We start from the raw sequence: 13,902 nt of genomic DNA, 5'->3' as shown, positions 1-13,902 counted from the left end.
TGAAAGTGGAAGAGGCGAAAGATACTAAATAAAAAAATAAAAAGGTTCATGCTACTTGCTTACTACAACCAGTTAATACCCCCCAGTTTTATGTTCGGGCATATAACCGAAAATGTCATAAACTAATTACTCCGCGTCACGAAAAAATTTCCGCAGTCGCGGAGCTGGCAACGCAGCAAACGCGTAGAATCATTACCTACATTGACTTGTCATTTTGATCCATTTAATCCGCGGGACTTCCTTCGTACTCTAATAATACCTTTTATAATTTTTATGCCTCATTTTTAACGTATAATTTGAGACGTATTACTAATGCATATACTTTTTTTTAATGTTCCATTTGCTATCAATCTGATTTTGAATGTTATCAACAATAATTATTGTTGCTTTGTGGTGATAAAATTTAATCATACTTATACTATCTAAAGTTCGGGGAATGCCTTTTAGATATTTTTTTGAAAATGATCGATAGGTAAACATGTTTGCGTAGAAAATAGAGATTAAGAGCGTATACTGCAATATTTTTGAGCCTATACTATTTAGCCGACTGCGGGGAAGCAGAAAAAGAGGGTTATGCGTTTGATCGCTATGTATATACGTGTAAAACATATTATCGAAATGTGATTTTTGTAGATAACGGCATTTTAACTTATGCACGGCAGTGTTGCCACCTAACTTCAAAAACGCGTATCAAAATTTAACAAAGGAGGTGTCACTAGAAGCTTTATTGTCCTGTGATTAAAGGCTAGGTTATGTCACGCTAAATTCAATGTGAGGCCCTCTAGAGGACATATTCTAATGTTTTTTTTTTAAATTTATTGTGTTTTATATTTTCAGTCATCGCTTACACAAACACTCGAACCAAGCAAAAGAATACTCGTATACAGCCTTGTATTCAGTAAAGGAAAGAAACATCTCTACGCAAACCGCGTCATGCCAAAAAAACAAAAAAAAACCAACATCTTGTAACATTGTTATAAAAATACATTTATTATTTATTATGTCATGTATGAAAATAAATTCGAAAATACAATTTGACTTTTAATCTTTTGTCCGTCGGAACGCAGACCTCGACCAGGCACAATTTAAAACTATTGTGGCAGACAAGGGGTTAAGCTTTACTTTTTGTTATATTTATAGAATCCCTCTCCGGACTTGATTCCCAGCTTTCCTTCGGCCACCATTCTGTCCAGAAGTGGGATTGGCTTAAACACTGGGTTGCCAGTCTTCTCGTACATCACTTGTAGGGCGAATTTGTTCGTGTCCAGTCCAGTGTAGTCGGCCAACTCGAACGGGCCCATAGGGTACCCCGCGCCCAACTTCATGCCAATATCTATGTCTTCTTTTGACGCGTCTCCTGTCAAATAAATAATTTGGTGTTACAAAAGTTATAGTATAGGTATTGTATGCATACTTGTATTTCCTGTGTGTGATATACCTGTATTATAATACATAACTGTAGAATTCAAAAACAAAAGAGAATGAAAAAGTACAGTCATAAGCAATATCAAGAGCAATATCCACTTTAGAACCCTGTCGCACTATCATATTTGACATTTAATGAGACTTACGGTTCAATTTGTCAAAAAAGTAAATGTGACAGGGTTTCAAAGTGTATACATATTAGTACTCGTGACCAAACACCTTAATTGATAAATCAATCAATGTTAGTAAGTAAGCATTCTCTTCCAGGCAAACTTTGGATAGAGGTCATATTTATCACGCCTATTTCCCATTGGTGTAGGCAGAGACCACCGAATTCCACTTGCTACGATCCTGACCGACACCACTTTCGCTTTCGTTTCGATATTTAATATTATAGATATACTTGTGTACTATACCCCTCTGCCTACCCCATCGGGGATACAGGTGTGATGCTATGTTATGTTATATACTTGTAGATACTTGTGGCGGACCCATCTAGTAGACCAGCTAGTTCCACCCAAATGCAACAGATGGCGCCACCATTCAATAATGCAGTCCTGAAATGCGCTATCGATGTTTACACAGCGCGACGCATATATACAACTTCAAACACCGATGGATCGTCGATCCCTAGTCACACTACTTTGTGGATTCTTGTAAGATATGCGGTCTGTAGCTATGGTAAAATCGCGTAAAAGACAAGAATATTATCTTCGGACTCTTTAGTTAACGAGAAATATTATGATGAAGAGAAGGTATTGCAAGCATGAACATAATACAAAACTGGAGAAAAATAAAATACTTACATAATTTTAAAGGCAACACGCACCACATGCACCCAAGATAAATAGATTTATATTTAATACTAGTATATTTAATATTTATTAAATATTTTTGAGACAAAAGAAACAGTATGTATTTTAGAGATATTTTGTTTTTGGAAGACGAGGGCTGTTAAAATGCGGCCGCACTACAGATAACTCACACGCTTTACCCTAAGCGCAAACTACCAATTACCTATAGATTCATCATAGTGTGGCGAATTACGCTCACGATTTATTTACATAAGATATTTATCTTTCGTTATAATTTTAATTATTATTAAGTTAATTTTGAATATTCATGACGTAATAATATTATTTTGTTAATTTCCGAACGTTCCTTTTAAAGTATCATGTTTCTGAACGTTCGCGGTTTGACATTATATAGAGAGCAACTTTTGAACGCGCAACGCAACATGTTGTAACTTGTCCGCTTGACTATAACTTTTGTTTTGTATTTAATAATTTAAAGAAAATATAATTGTTTTACACCGAGCCATTTGCCGTTTGAATCTGAGCCACCATCATACACAATACCATCAAGAACACTATCCAGAACATCAGGACTACGATTCCCAATACACGAAATTGGTGACCCCGACGTGATTTGAACACGCAACCTTCTGATATGGACAACACTACTGGCTTGTGTTCTGCGGTCTCTTCAATCGACGTTGAACAACCGAGTGTCAGAGCTGTAGATGCTGGAAGCTCTATTTATTCAGCAATTCTCGCAGAGTTTCCAGACGTTACACGACCTCCTGGCTTGCCTAGAATCACTAAGCACAGTACTGTCCACCACATTAAAACTACAGATGGTCCTCCCGTATCATGCCGCCCTCGCCGGTTAGCTCTTCAAAAACTGGCCGCTGCCAAGAAGGAGTTTGAGGACATGGTGCGATGCGGTACCGCGAGGCCGTCCAAAAGCGCATGGTCTTCACCTCTGCACTTAGCGCCCAAAAAGGATTCGACATGGCGCCCCTGTGGCGACTACCGTGTCCTTAACGCGCGCACTATCCCGGACAGGTATCCCGTCCGTCATATCGGGGACTTCTCACAAAACTTGGCGGGTTGCACGGTGTTTAGCACTGTGGACCTGGTCAAAGCTTACCAACAGATCCCTGTTCACGGCGATGACATTGGCAAGACTGCTATCATCACGCCATTTGGACTTTTTGAGTTCCCCTATATGACGTTCGGGCTACGCAATGCTGGACAAACATTCCAGCGCTTTATCGACGAGGTGGTACGTGGCTTCACTTTCTGCTTCGCCTACGTCGATGACATTCTGGTGTTTTCTAAGAGTCCCGCCGAACACGCGCAACATCTCAGAGCTTTATTTCAGAGGCTTCACGATTACGGCGTTGTTGTCAACCCGTCTAAGTGCGTCCTTGGAGCCAGTGAGGTTACCTTTCTCGGCTACCTTATTAATGCTGAAGGTACTCGGCCACCTCAGGATCGCATTCAAGCCCTTCTGGATTTTACACCCCCTGAAACAGTGCAAGGGATGCGGAGATTCCTCGGCATGTTAAATTATTATCGCCGTTTCATTCCTCATGCTGCACAGTTCCAGGCCCCGCTCATAGATGCTTTGGCTGCTACTCACAGCAAGGGTTCCAAACCATATCCCTGGACGCCCGAGCTATTGCAGAAGTTCGAGGAGGGCAAGAGGAGCTTATCCGATGCAACATTGCTACATCACACTATTGACGATGCGCCTCTCGGTTTATTTACCGACGCGTCAAGTGTGCACATTGGCTCTTGTTTACAGCAGTTCATCGATGGACAGTGGTTCCCCCTTGCATTCTTCAGCAGAAAGCTGACCCCTCGTCAGTCTGAGTGGCCTGCGTACTATCGGGAACTCTTGGCAGTGTACGAAAGCGTACAACATTTTCGGCATATCCTTGAGGTCCAACACGTGACCATCTTCACGGACCACAAGCCGTTGCTCTACGCTTTCCTACAACGCCGCGAAAGACTCCCACCAGCACAACTCAACCAATTGTCTTTTATAAGTCAATTTACAACTGACATTAAGTACATAAAAGGCGAGGACAACGTTGTCGCGGATGCTATGTCTCGAGTAGACGCGATTTCTCTGGAACAAGAGTACGAAGCTCTTGCTCGGTCTCAGGAAGCAGACGAGGAGTTGACCCAACTACTGGATAATTCCAGCCTTATGCTATCCAAAGTTAGCGTCCCTGGCACGGGCATTTCCTTACTCTGCGACACTTCGACCGGCAAGCCTCGTCCCTACGTCCCTCCAGATTTGCGCCGCGTAATTTTTAACAAATTACACAGTCTTAGCCACCCCGGCATTCGAGCCACGACTCGCCTGGTGACTGATCGCTACGTTTGGCCGTCTATTAACAAAGACTGTAGGGAGTGGGCTCGCACTTGTGATGCGTGTCAACGCAGCAAAGTGACGAGGCACAACACTGCTCCACTTAGCACCTTCGATACCCCTACCGGCCGCTTCATGCATGTCCACATAGACATTATTGGACCTCTGCCCCCCTGCAAAGGTTATCGCTATTGCTTAACCGCAATCGATAGAGTTTCCAGGTGGCCTGAAGTCTGGCCTATGCAGACTATTACGGCGGAAGAGGTAGCAGAAACACTCGTGAGAGAGTGGATCTCTCGCTTCGGCGTGCCTACAATGATCACAACAGATCAAGGTACTCAGTTTGAGTCTGATCTGTTCCGACGTTTGATGCACATTTTTGCCACGAAGCGTATCAGAACCACCTCTTACCATCCACAAGCGAATGGCATGATCGAGCGTGTCCACCGGCAGTTGAAAGCTGCTATCATGTGCCATGGTGGCGAATGGTTAAGCTCTCTGCCTCTCGTACTGTTGGGGATGCGTACTGCTTTTAAAGAGGATTTACGTTCTTCCGTCGCTGAAATGTTGTATGGCGAAACACTGCGCCTTCCCGGCGAACTCTTGGTCTCATCACCCAGCTCTGGTAGTTTAAACGACCCCGCTGACTTTGTCGTATCACTACGGCGACATATGTCGAACATTCGACCTGTCCCGGCTTCTCGGCATGGTGAAAAGACCTCGTTCACATTCAAAGACCTAGCTACGTTTTCTCACGTTTATCTTCGTGAAGACGCCGTTCGTCGCCCATTTCAAGCGCCCTACACTGGTCCTCATCAAGTAATTGATAGGGCCACTGATGGGAAAACCTTGACGATCTTATTCAAGGGCAAAAACGTTACGGTGAGCGTTGATCGAGTAAAACCCGCTTTTATACTGCCCGACGTTTCCAGCGAATTAGTCGCGCCATCACCTGCTGCATCTGCAGACTCTCCTGCACCTACCGTTCAGCTGACTCCCACGCCTGCAGCTCAGCCAACACCTACGACCACGGTTCCGCCGATTCCTTCTCCACCTTCTCCTCCTGGTTCTCCAGAGCCTGTGCCTTATACCACACGATCTGGTAGACGTGTTAAATTTAAGTTGTTCAGAGACTAACTTGTCTCTCTCCGTGGGGGGGTGGTGTGGCGAATTACGCTCACGATTTATTTACATAAGATATTTATCTTTCGTTATAATTTTAATTATTATTAAGTTAATTTTGAATATTCATGACGTAATAATTATTTTGTTAATTTCCGAACGTTCCTTTTAAAGTATCATGTTTCTGAACGTTCGCGGTTTGACATTATATAGAGAGCAACTTTTGAACGCGCAACGCAACATGTTGTAACTTGTCCGCTTGACTATAACTTTTGTTTTGTATTTAATAATTTAAAGAAAATATAATTGTTTTACACCGAGCCATTTGCCGTTTGAATCTGAGCCACCATCATACACAATACCATCAAGAACACTATCCAGAACATCAGGACTACGATTCCCAATACACGAAAATAGTAACAGGTTAATGGCTTTCATGGTCCAGTGGTTGAGCGTTGGGGGTCCCGGATCCGAATCCCGGTGGGGACATTCAGGTTGATCACCCGATCGTTCGAAAGTAAGATGATCCGTGGTTCGAAAGGGATGTTAAGCCATTGGTCTTGGTTTCTATTTACTGAGACTCAATAATAACCCTGACGGCTGGGCTGCTGAGATCGGTAATCCACCTGAACCTCACACTCAAAAATACTCTTGGCGCTGTTTTGCCAATGAATCTCTGAAAACCTTTCATGGACAAATGTTTGATAAGAGCATCTGTCAGAAAAGTTCTGGATAGACATTCAAACTCCTATAGTGCACGCAGAAAACCCAGAACATGGATGTACACTCACGACGGGGCATAGCAGGGAGTGCTGTGGACGCCGCCAATGCGATCCCAAATCACCCACAACTACTGGGGAAGGACGTTTCGGGGTTTTGTATCCTCCAACTAGGAGAAGGACAGGGAATCCCACTGTGTATTTCCGGTGTATTTCCCTGGGTAAAACTACTTGCCTCTCTCATACATCCTGAGCGCCTCAGCACTGTATGGGCCGAGCAGCCTGTTGACCACGAAGCCAGGGGTATCCTTGCAGGTGATGCAAGTCTTGCCAACAGACTTGCCCCACGCCATCATCGCTTGGTACGTCTCTTCGGAGATGTGGTCACCCTTGATCACCTCTAGCAGGCGCATCACCGGCACCGGGTTGAAGAAATGGAGACCACCGTACCTTGAATGTGATATAACATTTGCTAATATAGTGGTGGGAACACGATCTACCACAAGGTTGGAGAAGGTCAACAGGCGACAGGCAGGTGTGGCGCAATAAGGAGGAGGCGTATGTCCTAGGACAGCCGGACAAATAAATAAACATATACATAATTAAGTTAAACTATGTAATAATCTCGGTGAATAAAAGCTATTTTTTATTTTATTTTAATATAGTGGTGGAAACTTGGAACAGATTGACAGGGAAAGTGGTGTCAGCGTTTTATATACCTATATAGATAAGATACCGTCTATTTCCCGTTGGGGTAGGCAGAGAACATGGAATGGACACCTACTACGATCCTGACACACAACTTTCGCTTCTTTCTGTTGTTTGTTTTGCTGTTTCTTTTGGGGCCCGATGACCTATAATAATTATACAGGTTTCCACCTAGTATAGGCATCGGTCCTCCACAAAGAGATGCTGTTCTCTTATGCTGTAGTCAATTGTTACTGTACTTGTCTTTTTGTGGATTCTAATAAACTTTACTTTCTTCTTTATTTACTATCTGGTTGTTAGTTTTAGGCCTTTCCTGTGTGTTGTTATATGATATATATCTTTAATATATCTTTATTTCGTACCATTAAAGCCTTAAATATATGACAATATTTGTTTACATTTATAAATGTGTAGTTACAGGCTGTGAACATAATTGATATGAGTCGGCTGTTATCCCTAAAAGTTTTTAAAACTGAGCTAAGGATACCAGCTACCATCCAAAAGTTGTATGCAAAAGCCAAAAGTGAGGGTGCTGACAATGAATATTGTTATAATATTTAAAATTTGAACGATATCAAGTTATCAATAAAAAGAGAAAATAATAATTAATAGTTAAGGTAAAATGCAACTTGCTATGTGCGTGTGTGTGTGTGTGTGTGTGTGTGTGTGTGTGTGTGTGTGAGTGTGTGTGTGTGAGTGTGTGTGTGTGTGTGTGTGTTGTGTGAGGTGTATCTTCTTGAATATTATTATGTTTACTAAAGATAATCAACCAACAGGTTTAAGTAAATTCTCCGTGTCATCGTATGATAGTCCTTGTAACCATTTGGTAACAGCCTTTTTGCAAAGTAGTGTTGATTGGGAGTGAATGGAAAGATTACGTTGAAGCGTGTTGTACAGAAAGGGACCCAAAAAGCAGAAGAATCTATGGCTACAACTGGTATTGAAGAAGGAAGATTTTGCGACTAAGTGGTTACGCCTTGTATATGTAACGTCGATGTCAACGGGAGTCTGGGAGTGTTGCATAAGTATAGTATGAAGAATGAACAGTTGTCGGACGGTAAGTACGTCACATACCTCATAGAGTAGAGAGGTGGAAAATAGCATAGGTTTGAATGTAGCTACTTTTAACAGTGCCCTTTGTGCACGTTCTACAGATTTGAAAATGGTTTTTGGTGCACCGCCCCATGTAGTGATGCAATAAATAAGTATTGATTGACAAAGTGCTATGTAAACCATTTTTAAAGTTGGAGGGTCTGCTACATGTCTTAAATGTTTAAATACAAATATTAATTTACGGACTCTATTTGATATGAGGCTAATGTGTGAGTTAAAAGTGAGGTTGCTATCTATAAGGACTCCGAGGTATTTAATGCTATTAGTTCTTTCTATTTTAGGACAATTACAAGGTGAAGTATGAGGGATTTGAGTGGAGTGTGCAGCGATGGTAAATATTGCCGGGTCAGGAAGATGTTTATTACGCAAAGTAAAAATCATATGCTTTGTTTTGTCTACATTTAAGGTGAGCAGGTTTTGGTTCAACCAATCAGACACTAAATTGAACCCGTTTTGGGCTGAATCATACACTTCCTTCCACGAGTTCCCCGTGAAAAGTAAAACAGTGTCGTCGGCAAAAGAAAACAGTTCCCCATTGTCAAGATGTAATTGACACAGGTCGTTAATGTAAGTTAGGAAGAGACTGGGACCCAGAATACTACCTTGGGGTACGCCGTATTCGACCTGAAGGTTTGAGCTTGTGTGACCTTCAATAGTAACGCACTGGACCCGACCTGTCAGGTAATTCTGAAAGAGTTTCAGCGGGGTTCCACGAATACCTAGATTTTCTAATTTTTTTATAAGTAATGGAAATGACACCGTGTCAAATGCCTTGGCTAGATCCAGGAATATAGCAAGACATTTTCTTCCCTCATCCAAACTAAGAACAATTTTATTAGTCAGTTGGTGTACAGCTTGAGCAGTAGACTTTCCAGTACGGAATCCGAACTGCTTATTACTAAGAAGGTCTTTATTTTCAAGATAATTTATGAGGCGGGTGTTTATTAAACGCTCCAAAACTTTAGATAACACTGGCAATACTGATATTGGGCGATAATTCGTTACACGATCTCGGTCTCCACCCTTGAATATTGGATGTATTAAACCTTTTTTAAAGACAGTTGGAAATATACCTGTTGAAAGTGATAGATTACAAATATGTGTTAGAGGTGGGATAATTATATTTCTGTACATTTTAACAAACTTAGTGGAAATACCGTCGCATCCTACTGCACAATCGTCTCTAAGAGATATAATAACACGCTCTACTTCATCTTCATCGGTTGGAAGAAGGACAAACGAGTCAACCACAGAATAAGAAGGTGATTTATTTGCACCATTGTAACGAGTTCTAATAATATTTTCCGCAAGGTTTTTCCCGACACCGGTGAAAAAAGAGTTTACGTGATTGATTGAATCTTGAGATGATGTTTTACAGAGAAGTAATTCCCGCGAACAAACTTTTCCTTTATTTAAATATGCAATGTCTTTAATTGTCTCCCAGAGCTTTTTGCTATTTGACCCTGCCGCCCGCAGTTTATTTTGCTGGAAGGTTCTCTTTACTTTCTTAAGCAGAGCATTGCAGAAGTTCCGGTATCGTTTAAAGCTTATCTTAAGGATTTCGTTATGGGGTGATCGTTTACATTTTTTATAGAGGTTGTCTCTGTTTCTAATACACCTTAATAAGCCTGGTGTGATCCAGGGCTTAATAATTCTACAACGTCGTGGAATGGTTTTTACGACTGAGTTTTCAATTAGAGTGTGACTTAGCATGTTGACCATGGTACTCGCGGCAAGATTAGGATCTGACGCCGTAAGGACAGGTGATAGATCTATTTTATTCATGTCACTATGGACCCCGGCGTAGTCAATTTTGGTCATGTGTTTTGGGGGCGTCAGTGATTTAGTTGTTAATAGTGACAAAATGATTGTGTTATGATCTGTGATTGGTGATTGTAGTATTAATGTATATGCTCTGTAACTTGATTTCAGGAAGAAATGATCGAGGCATGTTAGATGGTGGGTTGGAAGAGTGTGAGTTGGAAGCAATCCGTGCGCAGCCATGATAGTAAGATAGTCTTCGGAATAAGGGTGACGGTTATCAGAACAAATGTCAATATTGATGTCTCCAGTTAAAATTATATTTTTAAATGTATTAAGTTCTGAGAGAACTATATTTAGTGAGCGTAGAAAGTTTTCAGCATTTTTAAAGGCATCTGGACGGTAAATTGCGAGTATAGCAGTGTCCGTTCCCATCTTAATCAAAAGACTACTAGAGTCCATCATCGCAGGTGGTTCAGTTACTGAGACATTAGTTAGGTTATTATTTATGTATATGGTGACCCCATCATTTTTGTTATGTGGGTTTGTAGAGGAGTATGTTATATAGTTTGCTAAGGGTGCAATAATTGGATTATGGGCAAGCCAACATTCCGTAAAAACTACAATGTCACATTGTATTTTTATTCTATCTAAAAGTATACTGAAATCCGTTATATTTGCCGATATACTTCGTATATTTTGGGTGATAATATTAAGGTTCTTTTCGGGTTGCTTAATTATTTTTATACATTGCTCTGGATCACAGTATTTTGACATAGATATAGAGACTTCATCTAAGTCTTGGACAATGTCATTTGTCATCGCGAATTTTATGCTTAATTACAAAGATGTATTTAGAAAGATTTATCGGTAAGACAAGAATAGTGTGGTACTTAATTGTATATAAATATACTTTAGTAGGCTTTGTATATGGTAGAAAGTATAAATATGAATGTGTGTGTAACATGATGTGTATTTTTGTATGTGTGAGACCAAATGTGTTTATTGTACAGAAAGGTTGTGTGATGTGAGTGATGGGATGTGTATATGCGTGTAAATTATGTAAGTGTTGAGATAATGAGATCAATAAATTCAATAGCAAGTTATTAACATGAAATAGAGATAGTTGCACATTAGTAAAGAAATCAAATAGAATCAATAGTCTGTGACTAGTTGTAGAAAAGTAATATAAAATGTAATAGGCAGTTATATAGTTATTTAAGTACTGCTTATAAAATACTGATGTTATTGTAATGTAGATACATAAATCATAGTAATAGAAATAGTAGTAATATAATAGTGGTGCATAGATCAGGTTATAAATTGAGGCCCACCATTTAAATTAAGGCCATATTTATGTATTTTCTTAATATACTTTTGATTAAATGTGATGTACTGGAGATTCGCCAAATAGGAATTTAACGGAATACCGAATATTATTCGGGTTGACTATTATCGAACCGAATATTCGACCGACTTCTTTTTCTTTTGCTCTTCCTTACGAACGTTATAATTCAAGTTCCAGGGATTCTAAATAAGAGTAAAATGTTCACCTGTCCTTGCGTTTGATCCCGGCACCAATCTCGTTGATAGAGATAGAGGAGGTGTTCGTGGCCAGGATGGTGTGCGCAGGCGCCAACTAGCAACAAGTTATCACAGAATTTTAGGTGTGAACATATTAATTAACAATAGTTAGGCATCTTGCTGTGGTAAGGTATCAGTTCAGTCATATTCATAATACGTGTAATTCTTTTCGGCGTTGCCAGAGCCAAAAATCATCAAAATATAATTTGTCGTAATATATAACGGGGGTCTGCAGCAGCTTATGTACCTTGATGAAGACAATTGAACAATTTAATATCTCTCAAAATGCTGTCATTTACCTAATCAAGTATTAGTGCCTAAGTGTAAGTAAAATCAATAAAAAGATTTGTGCAAATAAAAGAGTTTCTTCCTTAAAATATGATATGGGGTCTGTTGAATTTTTTAAATTGTATTAGTGGTCTGTGGCTGCAAAAAGTTTAAAAAACTGTGTGTGTGTAGTTTTAAATGATGAGTTTAGTTAAGTTTTAGTAAGTTAATTATATGTGGTATATATAAGTCAATTTTTAGTATTTTAGAGGGTGGAGGGTAGTTGTTGTAAATGCTGGTAAACAAAATTAGACAATGAGCGCGACGCCAACAAACTACGGTTGTAGTTTGGCGATGGTATTAAAGTGTATATGTGTGTAATTTTGTTTATAAATAAATAAAAAAGAAACCCTGGTTTACTCCAGCCAACTCACGCCCAAAATCCCTAATGGGTTGAGCAGCATTTTTTTAGTAGGTAGGTAGGTATTTTTAGTAGGTTTTTATATGACAGTTATTTTACATCATACACATAAGACTTATTATATCTGAAATGCGAGATAACTATTCTATGGGTGGGACAGACAGATAAGAATTGAGATATTATTATATTACAGTATGCTAAATTATTACCTTGTAACATTTCATAAAATTGCCTAATTGTTCTTCTTTAAAACAAAATATCAACCTAAGATTATTAAAGTTAAAATACTGCATTTGTAGAATTGATGTTATTGTACTTGAAGAAAATGGCTTCTTTATTAGTTACTTTATCTTTAATCGTTTTTTAATTAACTTATATTTTAAATAATATAAGTTCATATAAAGAATCTATATGTGCAATTAAATCTATGTGTAGTTAAGAGTTGTGGTGTGTGTGTGTGTAAGTATGTGGGTTTTTAAACATGGGTGGCCAGGTGTGGGTGTTTGTTTATATGTGCAGTTATAGAAAAACTAATAGATACATCAAACAAAACCCACCTGATCTAGCTTATTAAACAGTTCTTGCTTGACATCAAGCTTTTCTACAATGGCCTCGACAATCAGGTCAGACTTAACACCATCCTCCACCTTTGTTGACATCTGGATCCTACCGAAGGACTCCTTAACAAAGCTTTCGATCTTGCCAGTGTCATCTTTATACTGCTTCTTAGCCACACGAGTCAAGTTACCCTGGATGGACTTCTGGGCTTTCTCCAGCTGTTCAGGGTATGCGTCTATGAGGACCACATTCTGGCCGGCTTGTGCTGCAACCTTGATGATAGTCATAAAAGTTCAAACATAACTTAAGTAAAGAACAGGTAAAGAAGGGTGAGTGCCTGATGAGGCAAGGGTTCACCTCTTTCTACACTTTAGGCTTAAAAAGGATAAATAAGCAAGATAAGTGAGGTAGAATTCCTTACATTTTCAAAATTATCAATCCTACATAATTAAATTGTAAATAAATGTATTAATATATCATTTACAACAATAATAAAAATTCTGATGTCATAAAAGTTAAATATTGGTTTATTTGCCTACAGAATACAATTGATAAATGTATTACAATTAGTTAAAGTTCAACAAACGAATGCATATACATAATCATAAATTAAGCATGAGACAGCATAACATTTTGAAAAACAACTTACCTGCGCAATTCCCGAGCCCATAAGCCCGCCACCGATCACAGTGACTGTTTTGATCGCATTTTGTGTTGCAGAACTAGAAAAGTTCCTAGTAATCCCGACTAGTTTGTTCATGACGTACGATTTCACTCAGAGAAAGCCGGTGGCGAAATGAAGTGAGCGGCGGTCGGTAAACAATTCCCGCTAGTTGTACCCCGCGAACAACCGGTACGCGGTGCACAAGCCACAAACTGATAATTCATGATAAAAACTAAGACTTGAAGACTTTTATTTATTGTTGTGATAACTTAACTCACCTGTCATAAATGGATATGTAGCTCGCGGATATAGTTACGCAACACATTTTGAGCACAATAAGATAAACAATATAAACTAGATAAGAAGGAATTTGTAATAAATAAATATATTCAAGT

The 13,902-nt window shown here is 39.5% G+C and overlaps 2 protein-coding genes across 3 annotated transcripts in view; both read right to left on the bottom strand.

Annotated features, from left to right (window-relative positions):
* LOC126373864 (probable 3-hydroxyacyl-CoA dehydrogenase B0272.3) overlaps positions 1–13,741 on the bottom strand; it is a 14,678-nt gene extending 937 nt beyond the window's left edge. Inside the window, exons 1-5 of one of the 2 annotated variants that reach the window (XM_050020213.1) lie at positions 13,493–13,733; positions 12,843–13,115; positions 11,567–11,652; positions 6,667–6,881; positions 962–1,357 (exon numbers count right to left, since the gene is read on the bottom strand). In XM_050020213.1, coding sequence (XP_049876170.1) covers positions 1,119–1,357; positions 6,667–6,881; positions 11,567–11,652; positions 12,843–13,115; positions 13,493–13,603 — 924 coding nt within the window. In that variant the 5' untranslated portion in view covers positions 13,604–13,733 and the 3' untranslated portion in view covers positions 962–1,118. Of the gene's footprint in view, positions 1–961; positions 1,358–6,666; positions 6,882–11,566; positions 11,653–12,842; positions 13,116–13,492 lie in introns of those variants that run through there. The other variant, XM_050020214.1, reaches the window with a different exon arrangement.
* Positions 1–13,902, bottom strand: part of LOC126373831 (inositol polyphosphate multikinase) — a 24,479-nt gene extending 10,577 nt beyond the window's left edge. The window contains exon 1 of the mRNA XM_050020168.1: positions 13,786–13,902. The gene's annotated coding sequence lies outside the window, so the exon portion shown is untranslated. The remainder of the gene's footprint in view (positions 1–13,785) is intronic.

This window comes from Pectinophora gossypiella, chromosome 16 (assembly GCF_024362695.1).
Source record: "Pectinophora gossypiella chromosome 16, ilPecGoss1.1, whole genome shotgun sequence".
Classification (NCBI taxonomy): domain Eukaryota; kingdom Metazoa; phylum Arthropoda; class Insecta; order Lepidoptera; family Gelechiidae; genus Pectinophora; species Pectinophora gossypiella.
Note: the sequence above shows the minus strand (reverse complement) of the source record. Positions and strands in the feature narration are given on the sequence as shown.